Source organism: Hippocampus guttulatus, chromosome 15, assembly GCF_054856545.1.
Source record: "Hippocampus guttulatus isolate MCC_2025c chromosome 15, RoL_Hgut_1.0, whole genome shotgun sequence".
Taxonomy (NCBI): domain Eukaryota; kingdom Metazoa; phylum Chordata; class Actinopteri; order Syngnathiformes; family Syngnathidae; genus Hippocampus; species Hippocampus guttulatus.
Window position 1 is genome coordinate 9,136,344 of NC_141275.1, and position 27,121 is coordinate 9,163,464.

Here is a 27,121-nt window from a genome sequence, read left to right on the forward strand (position 1 = left end):
TGCACCTTCTAATGTTGTGCAGCCGGTTTCTATTAAATAAAACAAGCAGAAGGTGCACGGCTAAATTCTCCTAATGTAAAGTAGTGTAGTAAACTGCACTTTTGTTGTTATTTTGACTCCCGTCGACAGTTTCACCTCAGGGCGAGAAGTTGAAGCTGCTGCAAAATTTATCAGCACTCGAGACAAGAAAAATTGCTCAATTATCTGGTTCATCATGATGTTTATTAGCAGCCCTCCAACAATGGCAAAGTCATTTCGAACGGGCCTCTGTGACGGGAAACTACAAATAGAAAATATAGATTTTTTTTAAAATCAAATCATATCCACTAGGTCCTCCCCCATGTGTGATTTTTAAAAAATGGGTATCTGTTACAACTGTAGGAGGTCTCTGCATTGCCCGAGCTCAGCTAACTCACCAAACCGTTGAAAATATCAGAGGAAAAAAAAGTGACTTAAGAGAATTCTGACATGATTTAAAATAAAAATAAAACTCGATATTGGGTCACGTCTCGCATTCATGGTAGCGCAAATGTTGTCAATTGTTTTATTAGATTTGTCCTCTCGCCAATGAACAGTAAAATATACTTTGTGTGCATTTTTTTGGATGAAGTTTTCTTCATCAGACAGAAGACAAAACATTTTCATTATCATTCACATGTTGGTATAAAAATAAATATTCTCACTGTTGATTCTCTGAACACCAAACAGTAATATTTTATTTTATTTAGGCACTTTAAAAAAAATGATGCTCACACAAGAGTGTTGAAGTGTAGTTTGACATGTGCACCACAAGTGAGTGCAAGTCTTTCAGGTTTGGTTGTACAAAATAAAGATGCGTTCACTGACGGGGCCTCATCACAGTGCGCAATAAGTCGCTGTGTCGATCTTCTTCATCTGCAGAGTCTTCAGAGCTGTTTACCACTGCAGCACTGAGCGTGTGGAGCTCCTCCAGAACGGAAAGGAGTCTCTCTGGCGGGATAAAGCAAGTCAAACCAGTCAGGCAGTCCAAAATCTGGAATGAGGGGAGAATACGATCACACTACTCACTTTCCGGAGCTAGTTGTGATCCCATAAAGCAGCTTCTCTCCAAAGGTTTTTCTCCTTGTTCTCTGGGGGCAAATGTGTTCTGCAGAAAGTCATTCCTCAGCTCTGTCTCAGGAACAGCAGTCTGCGGCACAAATTGTTAGTTGACTGAACAGAGACGGCAAAGTATGCTTAAAAAAAATATATACCGTATATATTTTTTTTGGTAATCTCACCAGCAGTGTGTTTCGCTTTGTCTCAGCCTCTAGTGGTTGCGTGCGTTGGACCTCAATTTTTGTGTGGTCACTTTGGCTTTCGTTCCAGTAATTCTGTTTCTGCGTCACCGCTCTTTCAAACTGCCGTAAAGTCATAACTGTAAAATAAGAGATGAAGAATTAAGATTAGAAGTGCAGCTCTCGTGTGTCTACCACACATTCCGTGTATGTTTGATAGGACATAGTTGACTCTGGTTTGAATTGTGTTGTGATTTTCCCCCCCAACCTGCTTTGGTGTGTTCTCTTTTCGCTGTGCTGACTTGTATCTCCATCTCACTAAGCTTTTCAGCGCAGCGGCTCTCAATCTCAGATGCTCGCTCCCGCAGGGCTGTGTGGAAGATGCACGCTATTCATCGCAGAAATGCACACAGGGTAAAAAAAAAAAAAAAAAAAGGAACTGCGTTTTCCAATCTATTGTTGCCAAAGAGCTCTGACTGTTTTGTTCAACTTTCACGTCTTCTATGATCCAAATCATGTCTCAGGCGGGATTTACACCGTGACCCAATTGTGATTTTATTTTTTATTTTTCTTGCCGTATGACCCAATTTACAGCAAGATAATCAAGCAGAGTAAGATCCAAATTCATGTTTAAAGCAATTCTCAGAGCAGAATCAGGCCTCAATCATATGTGGATAAACAATAAGTTTGAATATCATAATTAAACAGTATCTTAAATCGGGCTCGACTGACTAATCAGCTGATTTGAGCTTTTTTTTTTTAATCTGCAAAAATGGGCCCATTTTGGCTTATTTTTTTTGCACTTGAAAGAAGTTAATTTTTTTTTCATTCATTACATCTATATTTAATTAAAAGACCAATTAATCGTTTATCATAATCTTCTTATTCTGCCATATATTGGCATCCACGTCGGTCGAGGCCTCATCTTGAATCCATAGTTGCGCCCCACTGCATCGGTGTTGTTTTAGGTGTAAACGCTTAGTTAAAGACACTCCATGAGATTTTGGGAATCAAGACCTGTCGTGGCAAACCTTGACGTATGTCTTACCTTGCTCGCTGTTTTCCTTCTGGCTGAGAAGTTCAGATTGAAGCTCTTCCTGTGTCTCTTTGCTCAACTCCAGTTGAGCCAGGACCTGCTGCAGGTTCCGCCGGACCTCCTCTCCGCCTGACACGGCCTTCATCAGCTCATCTCGGCTTTTCTCTAGCTCCTCCTGAAGCTGCCTCAGTTTGTTCTCATCTGAAGGGAGGCAAACGTGCAAAAGTGAGAGGCGGTGTCTAATCAGATGGTGAAGCCCAAGTGTCCTTGGAATGTGCTTACATTCTTCTTTTATATCATTCAGTGCTTTGTCAATCAGCTCCGGCGTTCTTTTGAGCTCCTGTGTGAGCTTGCTTCTCTCTTGACACACCAAAGTGAGTTCTTCTTGTAAATTTCTGATGCTATTGTGCAACAAATACAAGAAAGCAGGGGGGGAGTAACTCAGTGAAGGCTCTCTGAGGAATTCAAGTGAATTTATTGTGCCAAATTGACGACCTTTCCGCTGTCTGCTCTGCTTGCTTACTGTTCTTCTGGACTTTGTGCAGAGCAACCCTCCTCATGAACAAAGCTGTGAGGCAAAATCATTACGATGTACAACAACGTCGGGTAACACATACAAATCAAGTCTCAATCACAGCACCTTGGACCGTTTCCACTCGGCCTCTGGCAAAATTCAACCGTGGGCCAAAACTATTGAGTTTTGCTTGTGCTGCATCCACTTCTGCTATTTTACGATGAAACGTCACACTAAACCTGAAAGGCACAAGGAACAACAACATCATGAAACATCAACCACAAATACAGTGGTGCCTTAAGTTTTTCCCCTAAAACAACCCTTTTTTAAAAAGAAAAAAAATAGCACTCATCATCATTTAATGCAATTCATTCCATTGTTCTGCTCCTTCGGTTGTGCCTGCGCTGACCACCAGAAGGCCGCATAATGCGGTCTACTACTGTAACTCGCTCAGTAAGATGCTTTAATATTAGTAATTTTTCATAGCGGGTAAAGAATATAAGCCTGCATGTATTATGTTTTCTGTCTACAATGTGTTGCGCCACCATTGCTGTTCAAACATCTCTTGCTTCTAAAATCTTGACTATCAATGCTGTTAGTATTGTGTCATTGGCATTAAAACTCATTCAGTACCAGCCAATTCTGGACCAAGTCTGACAAGACGTTTAAAAACGTCTTTGGGAGTGAATGAGTTAAACTGAGAGGTTGTTCTTAAGGCAACCTTGTTCCAAACTGCTGCTTATGGTGAGGTAAGTTGAATTGAGTTCACAATCATCATACAGCATTGGTATCTCAGAATCGTCCAAATGAAACACTTTATTCTGGTCACTTGTATTTCAAGGCACCACTGTAAAAATTGTTGGATGGAGCTTTCATCCTGTGTTACCCATGCAAGGCCTCTATTGTACTTTTGAGCACAGCCTCGAAGCTGAGACTCTTTGCCTTCAGTTGTTGCGTCTCCTTGCAAGCCTGAGCCAAGTCCCGCTTCAAAGTCTAAGAAGAAATACAAATTTCGAGCATCAGAAAGAGGTCCTCCGCATTGGGCATCCACGGTGCAAAAATCACCTCGCTTGCAGAGATGCTCACCTCCTTTTCCACTTTCTCCTGGTCCAGCTCAGCTATCCCGGCCTCAAGACTGCGCTGGAGCACCGTTGCGCGATGCCGCTCCTCTTGCAGCTGTTGTTCAACGAGTCCCACCTAGAAATCCAAGAGAGGATTCTATTTCCACGCCAACGCGCTTGTCTCCCAACACATTGAAAGTGATGCTGTCACCCAGCTTCCTGTCAGACTGCTGTTTCTGTCACCTCTGAACGATGTTTTTCCCTCTCATCTCTCAGCTCGATGTCTTTCAAACGAAGCTGGACGCAGAGTTTGAACACCTTCTCCCTCCAGAGGTGAAGCACAAGAAGACCATCGGCTCTTTGTGTCGCGAGTCGGTCTGACGAGGCCTATTTAAACACAGGCCACTTCGGTAAATGCTTCCTACGTCAAACGTACAGTAAATTAGAAGAAAAACCAGGACGAATGCGCACTTTCTTCAGCATCTTCTCTTCTTGGAGGGAAACTATCTCACTCATGGAGTTCAGTCGGACAGTCAATAGCTCGGTGGTTTTCTGCAATGCTGCTTTCTCTTTGTTGAGCCTCTACAAGATGAACAAATACAATGCAGACAGAATCCTGAACGTTAATTAACTCGCGTTTGTATGTAATTCTTGTTAATCTACCGAAAGGCGCAAAAAAAAAAAACCCTTTGCACTGGGCAAATCGCATTGAACACGGCGCATTGTTTTAACCTCAACTGCTTCATTTAATTGTTCCTTTTCTCCTTTGTCCGCGACAACCTGGCCAATGTAATTTCGGAGACTGTGCAGAGTCGCTGATTGTGTCTCATATGCTTGTTCCATTTGTCTGGAAAAAAAAATCACAACCAACCAATGTGTTCACTCGTCTTATCAACAATGTAAAATTCATTTTCTATCGCTCCGGTTGGATTCAATGCGGAACCTTAAATGTTCTTTCAACTCATCTCTCTCTGCAGATGCTTCCATGAGATTGCTTTTCAGCTGCAGCACTTCCCGCGTCACTGACTGAAGTTTACTCTGCAGTTCATGATTTGATTTTCTGGCCGTGCATAATTCCACAGAGTGGTCGGCGTTCAACTGTCGCAGCTGATGAGGAGAAATTGAAAATGTAAACGGTGGGAGACATCGAATGAAATGGGTCATCTCATAGATAGTTGCCCATTTTAGGATTTGGCAAATACCTCTTCCTCTTGCTTCTTCTGCATCTGCTGCATTTTTTCCATCATTTTAAAAGACTGTTCTCTGGCCTCCTCTGCTTGCTGCTCACTCATTTTGGCCTTAAGGGCGAGCTCCCGGGCTTCCCCTTCACTCCTCATTTTAGCCAGTTCCTCATCAGACTCTTTCTTAAATCTTTCTAGCTGTAAAACACAAGCACAAAATGACCATCTTCAAAATGTAAATAAAATTGAGGAGAAAACAAAAACGTATAAGCTACAACATGAGGTGAAATGTCAGTTCATCCCAGGTGATCACAGGAAACAAACAGTGCAGTCGAAATTAAATGTTTGCTTGTGATACACTGCTACCTGTGAGCTTATTTTTTCCTTCTGTCCATGGCAGTGAATGAGCTCCTCCTTCAGATGGCTCTGCTCGGACCTCACATTTCTCATTTCTCGATTCATTGTCTCCAGGTCATGACGTTGCCTGATGTACAACAATTATACAATTTTAATGAAGGGTATCCATGATTAATCTCAGGAATATGTAGACCCATTTGCTACCTGCTTATGGTGTCGTTTTTGACTCTAATCTCTTCCCTATATCTCTGCACAGTGTCCTTCAGGGCCTCCATCTGCTCCTTCAACCGCTCAGCCTCCGCTTTGTGATTTTCTGCCTCCAGACACCACTCTTCTTCCCATCTGGACCACTGGTCGCCTCTTTCTTTGGATCTGTGTTTGAGCAAATGGGAGCTATTTGTGTATCTACCAAGCCCCCCAGCTGATGGTATTTTTGACCAAAAAAAATCATACTGTAGAATACCTCGTCCTCAAGTCTGACACATTTTCCTCTGGAGTCCTTCCTCTTGTGTTGTGTCCTTGCAGCATCACAGTGGATTGATTTTCCTTTCTCTGTGTTAATATTTCTCGCTGGGTGTTAGTACCACCAAGCCAAGGATCCTTTGGTGGAGCTGTGGGGACACTCGGTTTCATCCAAGAAATGCATGGCTGTGTGCCTGTGGCCAATGTAGCAGCATGGACACTTGATGCAAAATGAGAGGGAGGTACAAGGTCATCCTGGGGTTTCCCTGTATAACATGACAAGAAATGTAAATTATGCATGTGAATGCTATGGACAAGTACTTAATCTATGGCTATGGTGAGACAACCATCAAGTAGTTCCAATTGTACTTGTCACTAGAGGGCATATATACATGACCAATGGGGATTGTTGTGTAATGCAAGTGTGTGTGTGTGTGTACTCTGTTTACACAACCTTTATTCAGCAGGGGCTCATATTTTACACTAAAACCTCCTAGCACACTAACGTAAAATATGACACGACACATTTTAAATATATATAGAGAATATCCCGAAATAAATAAATATTCACTTAGAGTTTACGAACTAGCGCGGTGAACAACTACTACAGTGCCATTCAAACTACGTCGTTATAGCTACTATGTGCGAAGCCACAATGCATATGATAGACTAGCATCTAAAAACAACTTACGAGAACTATTTGGTGACGTGAAATCGGTTGGTATATTAAGTTTTTCTTTCCCACAATTATACCCGTCCATTTTCAGTGGGGTAAATGATCTTCCAGGAAGCAATCCATTCAGTTTGTTGTTTTCAAGCACATCTTTTTGTTGTTGATTGAGCCACTGGGTCGTCTATTTGACCACTCCTGCTATTCTCTATAGCTAGCTAGCTAACAATCTAGAATATAGTCTTTGCAATAAACATACATAAAAATAATCGCTTCTAAATAGGCACCATTGTAAATAAGACGATACATTCAATAATAACGCCACTTCGCGCAGTGCATTGTGGGGTTGCGATTAATGACAGCGGTTGTTATATAAACCCCGAGTTTAGTCTTGCAGGATTTGTAACCTTTCATAATGCTTTCCAACCCCCACTTCCCAACATGTCACTTTTAACACAACTGTGTATACAAATCATTTATTTTGTGTCGTCACAACTGTTTAACACGAGTCTGTAACACAAAATGTTCACAGGGGATGGGGCAGATAGTTTGACTGACAGACTATTCGATTGTTATGATGGCAGAGGTCACTGGCACTGCAGGCGATTCTTATAGAACAGGCAGGGGGGAAATCCAAATCCATCCATGTATTTGTTTCACACTGACAATGAACACGGGCGAGTAAATCATAGTGAAGACATATATATCAATCATCCTAAATCTACCCTAATCCTAGACAATATGTGTCCCATTAGAGTAGACACTGCCTACTGTGGACTATCAGGGTGTTCACATGACAGATATTTGTATGACAGGTGAATTATGAGGTCTAACTCTAAGCCAATTTGTTTCCTTAAGCGTTATTCCATGAGGTATTTATTATTCCAATACAGGTATCACTGGGATGATCGATGGAGAGCAGGCTCTGTTAAAATGCCCTTAACAATGTGACTAACTTTGCCATTCCTTCTTTGCCAAGTTTCTCCTCAGAACAGGTATGTTTGACATGTCCTACTAATGATCATAGCCATGAAGAAAAGAGGGTACCATTTGATGGTAAGACATTTTACTGGTTAATTTTGGTCGTCAGAGGTGGGTAGAGAAGTAAAAAATTATACTGAAATGAGAGTATCGTTACTTTCGAAAAATATGACAAGTACAAGTAAAATGTATCCTTCTGCATAATTACTTAAGCATTAAAAAAATTACTAAAGCACCGAGTAACTGCTGAGTCAAGATCGTTATCCCAAGCAATTGTGAAAGTACTCTGATGAGTACAATGTATCCAAAAAGTTGTTTAAATAAATGGAATGTAGCTTGTTACTCACAACCTCTGCTGATCTTTGATAATGTAGCTCGACTTTGGGCTCTGGTGCATTCATAAATATGTCACAGTACCCCCGACAGCAAAATGATAATCCTATTAATAATTAGCAAATCACATTTTTTAAAATACTTTTACATATCTAAGTGTGTTGTGTGCATCTGCAATGGTGATGGATTCATTATGCCTCTGCTGGAAATCTAATCAAAGAGTAGATGGCAATATATTCTGCATTCCACCACCTTTCGTTCATTTGTAGACGGTGTGTTTAAATGTCTCTCCGCAGCTGTCATCTTTAGCTTTGACCTATTTTCCACAGAGGTTCATTGAAATTTCCGATCAGCAAATCTTTAGAAGTCAGTGAGACAATACAACCACAGAGAGTGTAAAATCCCATAGTCTACCATAATCTGTTTGTCTCTTTGTTTTGATTTGGCGGAAATAGAAAAAAGGGTTTTTAGGATCAGATTGAAACATTTTAACATCCCTACTAGTGTAAAACAATACAGTAAGTTAACCACTACTATCATGATATAAACAAACAAAACTGTTGTCTTCAGGATTAATTATAATGGTGGAAAGATTCGTATCAAAGATGGCCCTCAAAGCCACATATTTTTTGTTTGTCTCCTATGTGGAAAAATAAACTAACCACTATCCAAGTGTACAATAAAGCACTAACTCCACCGTAACTTTGCAAGTCACAACAAATATTGTATCACTATTTCCATCAAAAAGTATGGTTGAATTCCGATGTGTCTAACCTCAAGGGCTTTTGACTGCAGCAGTGCTGCTCAATTATTTATTTTTAGTTCCCCCCTCCACCGCCAAGGGACAAGTAAATCTTTCAACTCCCCGCCATGATTATGAATAATTTGTTTATATAAATGGTATAAGTACACCTGTGAAGAACATTGTATCCTTATTAACATTGAATACAACAAAGAGAAAAAAATATATATAGATCAGTTTACAACAAAGAATCCCTTTATTGGTAACATTAACACATATATGAGCAGACCACTGCCCCCTACTGTTGCGGATGTGCAATTACATATGTAGTTTTTATGTTGTTTGTTTGTTTTTTTACTGTAAAGCAGTTTGGGTTGCACGATGAGGTGCGATAGAAATAAAGATGATTTGATTACACTTTATTCTAGTACAGCAAAAAATAAATAAAAGTGTTACCCAGGGTCATATTCACCCACCCCTCCACGTCCCAAGGGGGACCGCCCCACTAGTTGAGAAGAATTCCGTTTGTGCTGTATTTAAAAATAATTTAAAAATGATAAGAGAAGTTAACATACTGAACAGACCAAGGTTTATTACCGGTATATAAAAAAACTACAGATTTTGGCATGAGAGCATCTTGGATGGAAGCCGTTATCTAGTAAAACCATTCTTTGAAAGAAAGCAATGCTGTGCATTGCAGCAGAGAATTGGAAAAGACTCAAGGAATCCAGCATTCAAAGACAACACTGATGCTTATTAGGAAGGTAGCCAAGTTACGTTGCAGCTTCCCTTCAAGGATCTTTTAAAAGCTGCGTTCTGCTGCTTAAATTCAGACTTCACACCTACAGTGAGTCACTGCAATTCAATTGATGTATATCATCTTTTTAAATATGTTTCATAGGGCCTTACAAGCATGAAAATTAATGCAGCTTAGAATTTCTGATTTTGAAAATGTACATATGGTTGGTGTTTTTTGTTTTTTTTAATCTTGGTATTCAAAATTAAATTTGCTGCATGCGCTGATTTGAAGTATCTTTGTACCTGTTTTTAAACATACAGCATATTTTGGAAATGCACCTTTAATTGGTGTCTATTATCTTTCCTGTATTACAACCTAATTTTGCAAGCTTGAGGGTAGGCCACCATTAAGTTTATTTTCATTTTAAGCCACGCAGATGACCATGTCACTCAGTTGAGCACAGACAACCATCACTGTGCCCATCTGTTTATAACTCAGCAGGCAACTATCGAGTTAATGGAGAACGATGGAGGGATTCTGATTGTGCATTCTGGTCAGTGGACGGCTCAATTGATTATTGACTCAACCAGTGAAAATTATTCCTTTACCTGCCCTTCGTTGAGATTCCTGCCTGCAACAAACTTCTTTCATGGAGATTGTTTTTGTATTTTTCCTGCTAATTTTATCCTTACTTATCATTCCTTTAGTTTAATTAGAATGATTTGGAATGGTAAATTGAATTGTTAATGAGGACTGCATTGTCAGGAAATACAGCGCAGTAATCCTCCCTCACTATATCCTAGGGGGATCCCGAGAAGCTCCTTTTCTGATCCTTTTATTATATTCCAGGACTCCTCCTGGGTCATCTCCCCGCTGAATGTGCAACTCGGCAAAGTGCTGCATTTATTTTCCCACAGTGGAAAACAATTCAGGCTTTTTGTTGCATTTTACCATCTTGTGTTCGAGAGTTTGCCCCAGTGAAGCTCCTCCCTCGAGCCAGGTAAGTGCAAGCGGGTCTGAAAGACATTCCCAAGAGAAAACATTGTCTTGAATTTATATTTTTTCATTCAAAAGTATTGGACTACACTCCCCACAAGGGTACTGGCCAAATTAAGAAACCAGAGGCAATACCTAGTGGGTTAATATCTCCTGCAATTTCTATGTCCAGTATATACAGTATATGACTCATATATTGTCCAGAGGCGTTTGATATGTAAGCAACTGTCTGTATTTATAGCAGTGGATTTTATGTCGTTAAAAAAAAAAAAGATTCCGGTGATGAGTCACTTCTCCATGATGAGACGTCTCCAGAAAATCGACAAAGCTCGAAACCTAAATCCAATTAAGCTACAATTAATTATGGAGTCAGTACAGTCCTGTTAACCAAAAAGCCTTCCATCTTAAAGACTTTTCAAATACATAATGCATGTTAAAAGGTATTTGCTGAAAACATGTGCAAAGACTGATTACTATACTGAACTGTGCTGATATAGCATTAAACTCTTTCAACGTTTTAGCTTTTCAGATTTTGTGGGCGTGGCTAAAACCGCACTCAGTGTCACAGTTGGGCATTCTGCATGACCACCCGCCTCCACAATAGAAAAACTCCAGTGTCTTTGTTTGCATCAGTGGTTATCTAGCGCAAAAATGAGTTAATTATTTTCAGTTAAATGGGATGTCACTTAGGTTGCGCTTTTCTACCTCTGGTACTCAAAGCACTTCACACAGTTAACCTCATTCATCTACCGATGACGCAGCATCCAGAGCAACTAGGGGTTCAGTATCTTGCTCAAAGACACTTCGACATGGTCGAAATCGAGCCACCAGCCTGTGGGTTGGGAAACGACCACTGAGCCATGCCGCCCCATTTAGTTGGCCCAGTTCTACCACTACAGCGTGCAGTTAGCTAGCGAGCTAAACCCACCTTAAAAATGTGTCTTCCCTACATGTCACAATTAATAGAACAGCTCAGTTGTTTATTTACATTTGCAAGCGGGGAGGCGACGCTGCTTGTTGCTAGTGTCTGCGGCGATAAATTCCAGCCACCATCGACTTTAAAAAGGATATATTTTCATTGCTCAAATATGTAGGGATGCGTAGTCGTTTAATGCTTCATGCATACCAAAGACAATGTAAACCTTTGTATCGTCATGGGGGTTGTGTACAGGAACGTTAATCTGTTTTATTTGCACCTCCCGACATATCATTATTAGTCAGTCTGTCAATCAAGTCTGGCAGGCAGTGCTTGAGCCAAAACCTTTGGCTAACGCTATTGCTAGCTTGGTTCACAGTAAAGTACACCCAACACCTGCAAACAAGTCACAGCGTAAATATACTTTTGAGAGCGGAGATAAAGGCATGATTTTCTTGACTTAATGATTTGCTTTCTTGCCAGGTTGTTAACAACACTTTGCTTTGGTGCTGTGTCACAGTTCGAAGACCTTTATTTTCACTTTACACAGACTTTAAAACTTGCCCTGGTTTTTTTTTTTTTTGTCTTGACAAAAATCACCTCACCCTCTCTCCCCATCTGCTTATTAAACTGGAGTGCAGCCCAGTGCCTGGCGCCTATCATTAATTTGCAAGGCTCTTCAACACTGCAAGGGCTTTTGTTTCCTTTCCTAATATACGAATGCATGTTTAGCTTGTAGACCTATGCCCATTTTGACACAGGATAGATGTGGATTTTAGTTTAAAACATATTCCTTATTTACAAGGAAATTGTTGGAAGACTTGTTTTTTTTCCCGCTCACATTTGTTCCTTATAGCTAAAAAGCATAGCGGGGGCGTGGCGGGGGGGGGAGGGGGTGAGTCTTCCAAATATAGACTCATTTGTGATCAAAAAAGGGAGGTGGAACGTAATGCGAGTGGCGCGCGCGTGAGTGCTATCCGACTGTTGTTTAGTTAATGGTTGCTAAATCGGGATTTTTCTCCGCTGTTTTGAGGATGAATCGAACGCACTGGCGTATCCCGGCGGTCGCCTAGCAACGCGCGGCCAGTGGGCGCCGTGGAGAGCGATCGCTATAGTGGGCGCTCCATTAAAACCGTTGGCGCTCCTGACCTTGGCGTCGTGAACGCGCAGAGCCAGCAGCGCAGACTGTGCAAAGCAGGAGATGTGTGATGTGAGGAAAGATCCGATGTGTGTTCGATAGGGAAGCGCGGGAACTCGTTCATTCCAGCCCATTGTTGTCTTAACGCCGAACCGAGAGGGGGGGAATGCAATGGAGGACGTCCACAGATGGAGCGCGTAACGGCGTCTGTTAAAGCAGGTGAGTTAACCTCACGATGCTGTGTTTTTAACCCCTAATGATCACATGCATATATGTCAGTGTTTTTTTTTTTTTCTTCATTCATTTAGTGGCTTTGTAAAGCGCTATACAATGATAAGGCATTAGTTGCCCGGTCATATGTTCTCATCCTGCATATATTAAGACACCGTTGGAGACCTGGATTTTAACGAGCTTGCCATAATGTGTTCCCATCATATCTGGGCTGTGGCTTGTTTTCCTTCTATGGAGCCAGATCATTGCATTAATTAAAAAACGGACAGATGATCACATGGAGCTGCATTTGCTACCCCAGGTATCGTCCTCTGCATCAATTCTCCATTCTTATCATTGCACTGCTAATCCAGGGGGCATTGGAGGAGTCCACTAAATCGGTTTGGACATGCACATGTCAAATTACAAGGGCATTGGGAGCCCGGCGCTCTTATTTGACATTATAGTGTTTCTTAAATGCATTTATTTCCTTCCACAACACCTCCAAGTTATACCAGATTCCAATCAATATGATGTTCTCACATTTTTTTATTTTTATTGGTGTCAAATAGGTGTTGATTTGTGTGTCTGTCAACGGTGTAGATGTGGAGTTTCTCACGGTAGCGAGTAAAATATGATTATTACAATCATTGTAAAACCTCTTTTAAATGGGATCACGTCTGCCCTATACTCTGATTTATACTGGTATGGTCCCAGTAAACCCAAGGGTCTCAAGTGTTCTCGTCTCGCCACCGCTGTGATGCATAAAACATCTGTGGCCTGCTGCAATAAATTGTTATGTGAGGTTTACATTTTGGAACCTTTATTTAGTGTAATGCCCATTTGCTGAGTTATAGGCAAATAAACATTTCACCTTTTGACATTCGGTATCTCTTCAAAAAGTGTACATTCAAATCGCTCGAGTTTATAATACAGCTTAGTTGGTATGAGCCAACTTGTGTCCAATCACAGACTACAAGCTTGAAGCCGATATTTGATACAATACCCTGCATCAGGTGTAAAGCTAATTTAACATTGCTGCAAGATGTTAAATAGAAAAAAAATCTTTTGAAGCAGCGGCATGTATAATTCAAAAGCAAATGCTGCTCATTTTAACAATTCATATTATCTCTTTTGATCGAGCTGAAAACAAATAACCAAGTCTGATTGGCGGTGCCTACTGCTGCGGGCTTCTGCTCCATTTCAGGAGTTTTTTTTTTTAACATTCTAATGATATCCTCGTGTTTTAGCGTCAAACGTCAAGCAAGGAAATTTCCCTCATCTGCAATTTAAAAAAAAAATCTTATTCCAATTTCTTGCACGGAGAAAGCCTTTTTTTTTTGAGTGCCATGGACTCTGATCATACATCTTAATTAATGCAGACAAAATCGGCCCCCAGGCAGAGAGGAACAGTAATGCCTCCATTGAACCTCTGTGATTACACTTATGTCGCATTCTGCGCAACCAACAAATTGACGAGCATTATAAAAAGTTATGTGCTGCATCGCATTATTTGTAAACAGCGAGAGGAAGTAGCGTGCTTGTCTTTGGCTAATTAGTTCCTCCTTTTGGGAGGCACAAATTGTCTCTCGTTTTAATCTTAAATAGGTTTAGCAGTTGGAAAATGAGCTGCTTCCCAGCAGCGGGCTTTCACAATGCTCGAGGCAAAACTCGTCAATAAATTTGATTAGGTTAACAAGCTTGTTTTTTTTTCCGTGCTCATTGACAAGCCTGTGTGAATATAATGATGAGCAATATAGCCTCACTACAATAACTTTAAAACCCGTATCCTCATACGGGTTTTAAAAAGGAGGGGGTGGGGGATGAAAATGTTATTTAAAAGGAAGAACATTGTTTTCTCTTTGTTGTCTTAGTGTATATGTTTTGTTTATCGAAGTGGTTCGTCATCGTCGTTGACCAAACACAGTAGAAGCAAGCGAAAGGCAGGCTTTGTTAGGAAACCACGTGACTCGAAAACATGCATGTTGTGTTTTCCAGAAATGCCGAGTGCAATCATCACTTCATCAATTAACTCATTCAGTACCAGCCAACTCTGGACCAAGTCTGAAAAGACGTTTAAAAACGTCTTTGGGAGTGAATGAGTTTTAAGAGCTAATTTATGGAATTGGTTCATTGCATCTTAAAGCAAAATGAAGTGTGTTTGATTCCATCTAAACTAGTTTGGGGTCGAGAGAACGACCGTAAAAGTCGAGCTATTTTTTTTTCTCCCACGGACCGTTCACCATTATGACGCGGCTTCTTCAGGCAGAATGATTTTTGATCAATATGAAACTCAGAAGGAGTTTTTCCTCCAACCCCTGTTAAAATTCTCCTACGGTGGATCAAGAAAATTGAGTTTTATAGTTTTTACGGACGCATTTAAACTCAAATACTTTCCAATAGTCTTCTGTTTTGCCAGCCTCCATCAAGCCTTTTTCATGAAGCTAACATTATTTGGCTTTGGGAAGGAAAGTCAGTGTTTCAGTTCGCTCATCACACTTGCTTGTTCAGGAATTTCTCAACACTTCACATCATGCTTTTTTTGGAGCGTGCTTCTAACAAGGTGGCTTGGATGTGAAGCAAAATCATTTTCTCAGGTGATTTTTCAGATTAGGTGACTTTGATTTAAATGTTAAGACACAAAGAAGAGGTGCTCCTCTCAAACGAAGCTGTTTTTAATCTTCCGTCTCTTTAAATGTTCTTTTACATAAGAGAAGTGTTGCTTCACACCTTTCTTTTTATCGATATGCTTCCACTGCATCATTCCAACATTAAACAGATGGCCCGTTACCATTCCGCCTCCACTAAAAAAAAAAAAATAGACATCAGTATTCACCATTTTATGCATATTCATTTCTATACTGTATATATGTTCTTCAGAAAATATTTTTCCTAAAAGGCGATTTTGAATCGCATGCGGTGATTGACAAGTTTGCGGGGATTTACTGACATCATATCTTAAATCCTTTTGTCTTCCCACACCTTTGAATTTTTGACGCTTTGGAGACATATTCAGGACTTCACTCTAGTTTAGTCGAATTATATTGTCTTTTCAGATCCGTGTTGCTTTGCGACGAAAATGAGAAGAGGCAATGGTCCATGCCAGCCCGAGGTGTGTTTGGATTTGATAAGCATCTGATCTGAAGGCCGCCTGAGTGATGTCTGCGTGACAAGTTCAGTGCGAAGGGGCCTGAGCCGACACTACAGTGTGCATCCGTGTTGTGCGAGGATACAAACCATGTGGCTGGCTACGTTTAAAGACCATCTGCTGCCTGCGCACCTGCTACACCAGCAAGGGTCGGTAACCATTACCCACTGTGCTCTGCTATGGTGGATATTATGCTCCTGCTGGTCATTTACCAAGGCCACAAGCCAAAAGTTCTACCCCACAGTGACCACCCAGTTCGGGAAGCTGCGAGGCCTCAGGGTCCCCGTGCCCAGCGAGGTGCTCAGGCCCGTCGACCAGTATCTAGGGGTGCCCTACGCCGCCCCGCCAGTGGGAGACAAGCGTTTCATGCCCCCGGATCAGCCATCCGCTTGGTCGGGTATCAAGAATGCCACCCACTTCATGCCCGTGTGCCCTCAGAACATCCACAGCACTGTGCCAGAGATAATGATGCCTATTTGGTTCACCTACAACCTGGACACGGTCGCCTCATACATCCAGGATCAGAGCGAGGACTGTTTATATCTCAACATCTACGCTCCGACAGAGGAAGGTGAGTGGGCGGACGTGCCGAATGACGTCCATTGATCACAGCTCGTGGGGCTTTGATGTCATCGTGTGCTCTTGGACGTGCGCACCGCCAAAGCCATGTCATCATTGTCCTACCAGGTCATTGGTACTTTCGATTGATCAAATCATGAAACTCATTCGAACTGGAAATGTATTTTGCCCATGGCAAGCATTTGCATGGAGCCCCAAGAAGCATTAGGAAACATGAATACACTTAAATTTATGAATACTTTCCCTCTAGGAAACGTTGAGTGAAACATTCCTGAGGTGAGGTAAGGTTCAGGTATTCGTCTGATTAAACTGCGCAGAATTTTCAATGAGCCGAAGCAAATACTCACCGGCAACAATATTATGACCAGTTGCACAGTCTGAGGAAATCCAATACAGGAGTTCAAAATGTCTGCCTTTACAAAGATGGATGACTACAATAATGCCTAGTGGGCATTCTCCAACAGTATTTCTACTTGCGCAATCTCCGTAGAGCCGATGCAAGAGCTTTATCATAAAATCAGCATTTACAAAGATAACAGAGGCAGTGTCATCATAAGGTGCCTTTGAAACCTCATCTCACGCCCTAAACAGTTGACTGTCCATTGAATTCCGTGTTGAGTAGACGTTGAGCACGTTGGTTCAATTTTTCACATTTTGGAAAGTAATTGGAAGCAAACAATGTACAGAGAGAAAAATATGTGAGCTTTCTGACAGCGTGGGCATTTTTGACTAATCTTATGAAATTAAGAATTAATATATTTTGTATTTTGCAACTATCCATTGTTTCAGCCTCCACTGAAGAAAGGAAAAAAATGCTGGTTATAATTTCACTTGAAACATCAGATTATTTCCAAAAGAGGGATTAACACCAGGAAAGGGTGGACAGCAATTGCTGGGGCACCGGCAACAATGTTCAATATGATCCTGAAAATTGAATATGCATGTTCAAATTGAATTGTTTTATAATAATATACTGCAGTTAGCACAAGCATTGTGTGCGACATATGCAAAAATCACATGCATCCAATGTGGCGGGAAATGTTTTGACGCAGCTCTTCTATTGGAATCAAATTAGACTGTGCAGGTGTTGTGGCTGCCACTTTAAATCACCTTGGAAAGAAAAATAAGAAGGAACTTTACCCAGGGTTTTTCCTCTAAAACTTGCATTTACCCGTACCTTAGATTCAATTTTTTTTTTTTTGTATTTTCTGGAACACCATCGTTGTTCTGACAGCATGTCTTTTGGGAGGCAATTAGTGAGGTACAAAAAGTCAACTTTTGTCTGTTGCCGAGTCTGTCCCGGTTTAGCAGTGACTGTAGTGGGAGATGTGAAATAAGGCAGTGTGGGAACATTTTGCACATCTACTGTGCACCTACAAATCAGTAAGCCGACCTTAATGGGGATAGAAGATGGCTGGATGGATATTATAGTGTTTCCAAACATCCGTGGCTAATTCGAGCTGCTTCAGTTTGTGTCTAACAATACAAAAAAAAAAAAGCCAGCGTTCCCTCCATTTGGCTGATGGAAGATGGCTCTCTTCGTGCGGCTGAGCTACAGTAGCCTAGCAACAGCACACAAACAGCCTGTTTGACAGGTAGCCATCCAAAATGGTGCATCCCACATTTAATGAGGCCTCCAGTCTGAGCGCTGGCTAAAGGTCTCCTCACCTATAAACGACTTAATGAAAACACTCCAAAGCATATTTGGAATACGACGTTTCAACAAAACACACCACATACCGCCACCTCATTTGTATTTATGGTATGCTTAAAATGCCCTCAGGTGTGACAAGATTATTTGCCTTTTTTTTTTTTCCTCATCCCCCGCAAAAGTATCAGAGTTGTCTGATTGACAGCCACGGTGGTTGGGAATCAAGCAGCATAAATAACACTCGGACACATGACTGCAAACTACTTCCAACCACAATAATTAGCATCTCTCTGCTCATGTTAATCAAACTGCGTTCGGAAATGCAGAATCTTTGAGGCAGCTCTTTTTGAAACTCGTGAGAATGTTTACCTTGTATTGTGGCTAGGAGAGCATGTAACGTTCATGTATGCATGCTTTTTCACACACAATGCGCCATGCAAATTTTCACTCCCTCACACCGACCCGCATGCTCACTTCCTTCCCATTATTTAAACCGGAATTAACATAGCAAACATGTATATACATCACTGGAGTTTATATAATTATAGCATCTCATTTTGTGTGGAAATTTACAGAGAAAAGGGCGCATGGCCTTTGTGCCAATAAGGATTTTTAATTTTTTTTTGTCTCCATTCTGTTTGCTTGACTGGACCGTATATCGAATAAGTAGCAAAGCGCTGAATGAAAACAGCATCTAAATTCCTTTTTTTTTGTTTGTTTTTTGTTTTGTCTTTGTATGAATTACAGGGAGCCAACACAAGAAAAAGGGGGCATCTTTTTCTCACGCTGAGACTCATATATCAGAAGGTATTTTTGTTGTTTTCTTTCTCTTGGATGTCTCATCTTTTATTTCTTTGCCTCTTGGGTTCAAATAATACCTGCTGATTTGCTCTGATGTGCTCTACGCACCACATTAACGGCAGTGTGGCTTTGTGAATGTTGACAAAATGTTTAGTTGAGTTGCATGTTTACGTAGAGTAAGTATCTGCACCACAGTATCACATTTATCAATATCTTCCCCTTGATATGAATGTGGCTGGAGAGTGGCCACTATCGGCTACCACAGAGCTCCGCACCCTGTAAATAACATCAGTGCCCATATATGTTAGAACGCTATAATTACTGTAGAAGCTGCAGAGAATTTAATTCATCCTCATCCTTCGAGTGCATTTACTATGCTTTTTTTTCTCGGGTTTTTTTTAATTGTCATCGCAGCTTCCAAACCATAAATCTGCCACGTCGGCTTGCTTCGAAGCACCTTCTCTTTTCAGTCTGTAACCATTCCTCATACAGCTGTAACACGGGTTTTAATGAGGCTCTGTTAATCTTATTTTGCATTACCGTTGCTTGCACTTTTGTGTGCTTCATCGTGTGTGTTTGTTTGTATGTGTGTGTGTGTGTTGACATTGCAGATATAAGGGACTCGGAAGCTCGACCTGTGATGGTGTACATCCACGGAGGCTCCTATATGGAAGGCACCGGGAACATGATGGATGGCAGCGTGCTGGCCAGCTATGGGAACGTTGTTGTTGTCACGCTCAACTACAGAATTGGAATATTAGGTGATGAAAACATTTAACCTTCAAATGTTGTTTCATATGGCCAATTAGTTTGTTTAGAGGGAGAAGGCATTGCAAATTAAGTTCCACTTAAATCGCCCAAGAAAAATGTAAAGGGGTTAAAAAAAAACTTCCAAATCGATTAGCATACAAATGTCTTCAGAGCAATTACAACGCATGTAATTGTTTGTATGCACATTGTTTCACATGTGTGACACCCCCCCCCCCCCCCCCCCAGACGGATGTGTTTAATTGGTACACGTTTGTAAGACTAACCATTGAGGTATTCCCAAGAACTCACAAGGTCGAGAGAATTCTGTGTCCTCCTGTTTAGCATTCAGAAGCGATGAGTTGTTGCACAACCGGACCAGGGAATAAGTATGGAACAGGATCAATTCTCAGCACTGGCAAACCTCTGTGTGGTTTTGTGAATTCAAAGGGACAAGCCCGGTAAAAGGATTTATTTATTCATGCACGTCAAAATTGATGAAGTCACTCTGCAAAGACAACGTTCAGATTTGGTGGGCACCCCCTGATGCAGTAGCGGCCTTCGACAACTATTGTGTAGCTGACTACAATGATCAAGGCACAACATTCTGTATTTGTACCAGAGGAGAAATGCTCTCATTTCCTTTGGATGGCCCCACTGCCTATGACTGGTTGCCTCCTTCTGTGTCCAGGCTTCCTTAGTACTGGAGACCAGGCCGCAAAAGGAAATTATGGACTCCTCGATCAGATCCAAGCCCTACGTTGGATCAGTAAGAACATCAACTACTTTGGAGGGGACCCGGGTCGTATCACCGTTTTTGGATCTGGAATCGGAGCTTCCTGCGTGAGCCTACTGACACTATCCCACCACTCAGAAGGTAGACGATGCCCTTTTACAATAGATTTGGAATACTGTATCAAATTTAAAACAAAATACTATTTTAAAAATAACATTCATGGACATGAATGATGTTGATATCTGTCGAGTGATGGTCCAGTTATTGACGCTACCGACTTCACTTCATTTCTTTTTTTAGCGCTAATTCAAATCCGGCAGTCAAGCGATATTTATTTAAGAGCTTTAATGCTTGTTAATACATCACAGCATATCATCCACAGATACCTTTGAACAGCGGTGGGCGGTGCATTTTGGGACGTGGGCCTCCGTTGGGGACTCAAGTGATCTAATCCCTCTCTTAATACCACTATTGTCGCGTAGCAAAACAGACAAAAACACAATACAACTATGTGTGGCATGAAATTGCCAATGTGGGGTAAATATTTATGACCGGGCTATGTTGTTCGAAAAAGTTTGTAAAGTCATTCAAACGTCTTAACACGCGTCGTCCGAACGCATTGGGTGAAGAAGTATTGGGAAAACGTGAGCTCAATGCTAAAAACAAAGCTTCCCCTCCCCTGCCGAATGCCACGGGGTATTGACTAATACCCTTGCTATTCGTAGACTGTTGGAAATAAATTAGCACTGTTCCATCTAAATTGTAAATGAAGGTCTGTGCTTCTGATAGTCTCTAAGCCAGCAGAGAAGGTCTTCAAGGCCCTGACCGCATGCCACTGCCTTTTAAATATTCCCTCGAGTGTGTGCGAAATAGCATTGGGATGAAATTAGCTCTGATGGGACGTTGTAGTATGTGGCTAGTATTTCTGACGAACAGTCAGTTTCCCCATCTGAGCTATATGAGTTATATTGATTAGAATTTCAAAGCTTTTTGAAATCTCAAAGCCTCTCCTAAACAGTACAAGTGCTGCTGTAATCACAGCCAGCTCATTTTAGATCTCGATAATATTCAGCGTTATGGCTTTAGTCTTGTTGCTAAGCGTAGGAAATCACCGGCGCAGCCACAGGAAAATGATAGGTGATCTCAGATTATGATAATAAGTAGCTTTAAAATATTCGGTGCGCACTTATTCAAATCTGCTCGATCGAATCAAAGTAGTGTATTTCAGTACTTGTTGCCTCCTGGGAGCTGCATTTCCTCGCGTTGAAGCAGACCAGAATCACAAGAGGGTCCGGAATGGTGTTTTCATCAATGCCGTCCACGGAGGCTGCGGCAAGTGCAACTGTGCTTTGTGAGGTTTCCATTTGATGCCCTAGTTGGACTGCAGCAGACGCACACGGGCCGCCGAAGCGCTTTGAAGCATGCATGATAGCCAGTGGCCCAAAAAAAAAAAATGTAAATAGATGACGGGAGCAGAGAGAAAAAAACGGCGGCGTTGCCGGCGGTGTTCTTCCAACGACTCGTGTGACCGCACCTTAGCAAGGCTTTTGTGACTTGTTCCCGATCGCCGGTCATATTTAGGTGCCAAATTCGGACCTCCCGGATGGAGGCTTGGCTCTGCATGTAAAAATTCAACTAAGCAGCCTCTGTATTTATAAATATCAAGACGGAATTCTCTCTCGTCGCGCAGCGGGCATCTTGTTCGAGGCACACAATCAAAAGATTTTTGATGCCACGGTACATCTGTGAATAACCGATGAAGGGGAAAGTCGCCACGGCGGCGCTTGAAACAACTTTGCCAACTGATCATTACTGCCCACAACGGTGACAGCGCATGACTCAAACACGGGGGATCGAAAGAGTGATGTATTATTATTTACATCATTAAAATGAACATGACGGGGCGATCGTTTATCTCTTTATCAATTCATTTCTACTTGCAGCTTCCAATCAGCGAGGCTCAGCTGTGCGGTATTCCAGACTAATATTCAATGTTCATGACAGGGAGTGTAATTATATTTTGTTCAGTTCCAAGCCTTTCATGTAGACGCTAACGGCGAATACCAATTACTTTAAATCAGTCAGGACACCGTGTCCTTACAGTTTGTGTCAAATGATAATGCGGCGCATACAGATTAGATTGAAAGCGCTAATCGCTGTTCCTTTGGCATCCCTTGTGTCTTTTTCTTCGGAATTCCGCGTCCCCCAGGTTTATTCCATAGAGCCATCATACAAAGCGGTTCCGCGCTCTCCAGCTGGGCTGTCAACTACCAGCCGGTCAAGTACGCTCGCATGCTGGCGGAGAGGGTGGGCTGCAATGTGCTGGACACCGTGGACATGGTCTCCTGCCTGCAGAAGAGGACCGCAAAGGAGCTGGTGGAGCAAGACATCCAGCCCGCCCAGTACCGCGTGGCTTTCGGGCCGGTAATCGATGGAGACGTCATCCCCGACGACCCCGAGATCCTGATGGAGCAAGGCGAGTTCCTCAACTATGACATCATGCTCGGTGTCAATCAGGGTGAGGGTCTGCGTTTTGTGGAGAACGTGATGGACTTGGAGGACGGCGTGTCCGGAAGCGACTTTGACTTTGTCGTATCCGACTTTGTGGACAGTTTGTATGGCTACCCGGAAGGGAAGGACACGCTGAGGGAGACAATTAAGTTCATGTACACAGACTGGGCCGATAAGGACAATCCGGAAACCAGGCGGAAGACTCTGGTGGCTCTCTTCACGGACCACCAATGGGTGGAACCCTCGGTGGTGACGGCCGACCTGCACGCCCGCTACGGCTCGCCAACCTACTTCTATGCCTTCTACCACCACTGCCAGAGCCTCATGAAGCCCGTGTGGTCGGACTCGGCGCACGGCGACGAGGTGCCCTACGTCTTCGGCATCCCCATGGTCGGCCCGACTGACCTGTTTCCCTGCAACTTCTCCAGGAATGACATCATGCTCAGCGCCGTGGTTATGACGTATTGGACCAATTTTGCCAAGAGCGGGTGAGTCACAGCAAAAGGCCTTCATTTGTCTCAACAGCAAAAGTCAGCTCGCCGCAATTTCACTTCAGACTCCGAGGGCTTCTGAATTGTCTGATTTCGAATGTGCACCTCTTTATTTATTTGCAGACTTTCGACCTTTTTAACTCGCGCTACTTCATCACCCTGATTAAAAGACTGTAGCATTGGCCAGGAAATAGTGTGCCCAATTAAGCCCAGTCTTAACTCTCACTGTCATTTCTTGCAGCCTTAGTTCCCTTTTTTTTCTTGTCGGTTCCCAAGCACCAGCACATGAAATGTGGCTCGGTGGTGCCGCAACATTTGACGTCAATTACTGTCAATTATTTTAACGCGAGAAATCAAATATCCTTCTCGATTGATTTGATCAATACGTATCACATCCGATACGACAGTATGTGAGTGTGTGTGTGTGTGTGTGTCAATCCATCCGAATTCGATTGGAGTGATGTAATGCATTTACCATTCACATACTTAAGCAAATAGAGCAGGTAGGCTAATGTGTAGGTGTGAAGCATCAAGGGAATGCTGAGCCCTTGAGTAGAGGCGGTGATGTTACACAATCCTGATCCTACTTTGCCACTTTCTGCTTGTTTTGATTATGCCAACACTGATCCCGCAAGATCAAAATGGATATGCAAAAAGCACTTCGATTGTGATTTATGGGGCCCCAGTATCTTCAATATCATGTCAAAGGGGAAAAAAATGTGAAACATTTTTAGTAGGGGATATAATTTCATAAATGCATGTGGTGGAGACAAGTCAAATACAGTCAAACCTCGGTTTTCGAACGTCTCTGTTCTCAACCAAATCGGTTTTCCACCAAAGATTTCGAGTTTTTTATGCCTCGGATTACGACCGAAAATGGGTTCTCGACCAAACTGACCACACTTGAATGCGCCACTTGACTCCTTTCGCCTTCCTTACACGAGGAAGTGACGCTTCCTCGTGTAGCGTTCCATTGTGATTGTTTTTTTTAAAAAAGCGTGGTTTCAGTTTTCGAACAAAATCGGTTTTCGAACAGCTTTCTGGAACTGATTATGGTCGAAAACCGAGGTCTGACTGTAGCCTCTAATGAGTATGTCTGCCTTTTTGTCCTTAAGCGAGGTCATACATTGCACTGAAACAAAAAGATTATTATAAGGTTATAATTAACGTATAATGTTTTATAATTGCAGAGGCAAATCATTTTCCAAAAGTCCACCATGTTGATTTGCTTCCATTAAACTCTTAAAAATCTTCATTAACCACCCTTTAACAGTGACCGCACACCTTCAATGTAACAAGGTACAAATGCAATGATAAATCATTTGGAGGATTTTCCCAAAGCCGAAATGGGAAATGCCCCCGCCCCCCGCCCAAACACTTCCAACAAAGTGGAAAAGAATTCATTTGTGCAGAATGTCTTGGTACGATCAAGACTTAATTTTGTCAAGGGAACAACGGGGGTCTATCCCGATCCACGATGGATTAACCACCTCATTTATATGTACCGGTATGTTTAATACGTTTGGCCATAAATATAGAGTCATGATCCTTTTGGGCCAGGCGTTAAGTAAAATGTCGGCCTAGTCACTGGAGATTAATCATTTTTTATTTTAGAATTTATTATTATTAAATAGTCACTCTCATTATTTTTTACTGTCACTCATGATGACACTGTAGAGTCTTGTTTTATCTTTTGAGGCATATTTTTCCTAGATTTTGGTTCGACTTGAAGGTTCCCTCATTTCTTAGATATAAAATTACACGCTGTATTTGCTCACTTTTGTTGACTTTGTGCCAATATTTCTTTTCCTCAGGGATCCCAACAAACCCGTACCGCAGGATACAAAGTTCATCCACACCAAAGCCAACCGCTTTGAGGAGGTGGCCTGGTCCAAGTATGACCCCTACGACCAGCTCTACCTGCACATTGGCCTCAAGCCTCGCATCCGTGATCACTACCGCGCCACCAAGGTGGCCTTTTGGAAGCACCTCGTGCCCCATCTCTACAACCTCCACGACATGTTCCATTACTCCTCCACCACCACCAAAGTCACACCGCTGGATCCCACCCAATCCGCCGGCAAGCGATCCGGAGGCACCGGCCGACCCCCCGTGTCCACGGGCCTCAACGGCGATGAAGGCGGGAGAGAAATGGGTCCTCTGATCATGCCCAACCCCAGAGATTACTCCACAGAACTCAGCGTCACCATCGCCGTGGGGGCTTCTCTGCTCTTCCTCAACGTTCTGGCCTTCGCCGCTCTCTACTACCGCAAAGACAAACGCAGTCGGCAGGAAACCTCGCAGCAGCCCAGTCCTCAACGCGACAGCAAAGGCAACGTGAGCCACGCCGCCACCGTGGACGAGACCCTGTCCAGGAACCAGTGCGAGGCCCTCCACAATCCCATTCACGTGTCTCCCACCATGGACTACACCCTAAACCAGCGCCGCTCTCCCGACGACATCCCGCTGATGACGCCCAACAACATCACCATGATCCCCAACTCGCTGATGGGTCTCTCCAACATGAGTCCGTACAGCACCTTCCCCGCCGGCTACAGCTCCGCAGGCCTGCCCAGCACTCACTCCACCACACGTGTATAACTTGGCCGCAGTCCAGACCTGCGGTACGCTTCAAGACACGTCCATGTAAAGCTGTATTTAGGATGTTTAGATAATTTTTTTCTTTCCAAGCAAGCTCCAGCTTTCTGCCTTTGCTCTGTCATAACAGGAAGTCTTAAGAGCTGTCATTTTCACGCTCGTTTTTCCGCAATGGCACGCAAAAGAAACAAAGAAATCAACAAAAAATTGTCATTTTTACACCACGCCTTTTTGGGAATTTCCCAAACATTTTCCTTGAAAGAACTAACAATCACGTTTTTACAGTTGGATTTGTATGGGGAAGCTCTTTCTTAGTATCGATTTTGATCTCATGGAGCTTTGGGGCGTCACAACTCATCGCAGATGGAGATGAGATGTTGAAGAAGCAGAAAACAGCAGTACAGTATTGCTATTATTGATATTTTATACATATTTCTCATTGCTTCTTATGAAGATGTATTTTTACCGCCGTTCGTTTCCAGCAGCTTAACGTAATTCAATTGAAAATGGACTCCGATCCAGATCCGTATGAGTGTCTCCAAAATACCTGACAATTTCTACTAACGCACCTTCATACATTAGTTAGGTTGGTGAGGAGGTGTCTCAGCTACAAAAAAATAAAAATGTAAATTAGGCATTCTTATCAAAAGAAATGTTTTGCATACAGTATGTAGTGTTGTGTAATTTATCGTAGTATATTTGAGTATCCTTGCTCCTTTTTTCCTTTCAAGTTTTTAAGTCTTGAGTTATTTTTGCTTAATACATTGTACGAATATAACCTCTGCTTCACTAGAGAAAACTTTAGGCTTGAAATGTGTTTTCGTACTCTAACAAACTCTCACTTCTTTTTGGCTTTGCTTGTTTGTACAGAATAACATTTGATTGCTATTTCTTTATTCATATTCTAAACTCTTCAAAGAGATACCTGTAATCACATTGTAAGTGTACGTATTACAAAGCGACTTATGGCATTTAAAAATGTACCGGTAGTTTCATCAAAGCCACAAGTCACTGATCCTTTTGGTGGTTTGGGACCTTGGACATACCGACTTCTACGCTTGGTTGTCTGTTTTCTGAAGGACATGATGGACTTTAAGATTTTAGTTCTTGCCACCAGTCATAATGTGGTTTAACCTATTAAACAATTTTTTTCCAACTACCGGTAGTCTTGTTGAGTCCAGAATGGTTTTAATGGTAATTAATAATCAAGGCGAAGTATTTAAGGTTTACCAGAAATTCCCGGTAAGCTCCCTTTTTTTTTTGAGTT

General features: G+C 42.2%; 2 protein-coding genes across 2 annotated transcripts; one reads left to right on the forward strand and one right to left on the reverse strand.

Moving 5' to 3' along the window:
• Nucleotides 1–200: 200 nt before the first annotated feature.
• cchcr1 (coiled-coil alpha-helical rod protein 1) lies at nt 201–6,863 on the reverse strand. Its single transcript, XM_086130860.1, has 19 exons — nt 6,559–6,863; nt 5,869–6,133; nt 5,610–5,777; nt 5,415–5,532; nt 5,070–5,246; nt 4,811–4,974; nt 4,600–4,714; nt 4,339–4,449; nt 4,111–4,254; nt 3,893–4,003; nt 3,693–3,799; nt 2,933–3,045; nt 2,788–2,860; nt 2,575–2,693; nt 2,305–2,493; nt 1,525–1,626; nt 1,260–1,396; nt 1,048–1,168; nt 201–969 (listed from the first exon to the last, which is right to left on the reverse strand). The coding sequence occupies exons 1-19, from the start codon at nt 6,626–6,628 to the stop codon at nt 839–841; spliced, it is 2,535 nt and encodes an 844-aa protein (XP_085986986.1). The 5' UTR covers nt 6,629–6,863; the 3' UTR covers nt 201–838.
• Nucleotides 6,864–12,191: 5,328 nt separating this feature from the next.
• On the forward strand, nt 12,192–27,010 carry nlgn3b (neuroligin 3b). The gene is made up of 7 exons (XM_086130861.1): nt 12,192–12,601; nt 15,649–16,311; nt 18,718–18,777; nt 19,383–19,532; nt 20,210–20,395; nt 22,464–23,253; nt 25,071–27,010. The coding sequence occupies exons 2-7, from the start codon at nt 15,831–15,833 to the stop codon at nt 25,855–25,857; spliced, it is 2,454 nt and encodes an 817-aa protein (XP_085986987.1). The 5' UTR covers nt 12,192–12,601; nt 15,649–15,830; the 3' UTR covers nt 25,858–27,010.
• Nucleotides 27,011–27,121: the final 111 nt, after the last annotated feature.

Excerpts from the sequence above, each read along its gene's own strand:
- cchcr1 (XM_086130860.1), bottom strand. The coding sequence starts at position 6,628 with ATGGACGGGTATAATTGTGGGAAAGAAAAACTTAATATACCAACCGAT. Across the intron at positions 6,134-6,558 it reads CACGTCACCAAATAGTTCTC|GGAAACCCCAGGATGACCTT; the intron begins GTAAGTTGTTTT and ends CATGTTATACAG. Across the intron at positions 4,450-4,599 it reads AATTAAATGAAGCAGTTGAG|AGGCTCAACAAAGAGAAAGC; the intron begins GTTAAAACAATG and ends TTCATCTTGTAG.
- nlgn3b (XM_086130861.1), top strand. The coding sequence starts at position 15,831 with ATGTGGCTGGCTACGTTTAAAGACCATCTGCTGCCTGCGCACCTGCTA. Across the intron at positions 16,312-18,717 it reads CTACGCTCCGACAGAGGAAG|GGAGCCAACACAAGAAAAAG; the intron begins GTGAGTGGGCGG and ends TATGAATTACAG. Across the intron at positions 19,533-20,209 it reads CTACAGAATTGGAATATTAG|GCTTCCTTAGTACTGGAGAC; the intron begins GTGATGAAAACA and ends TTCTGTGTCCAG.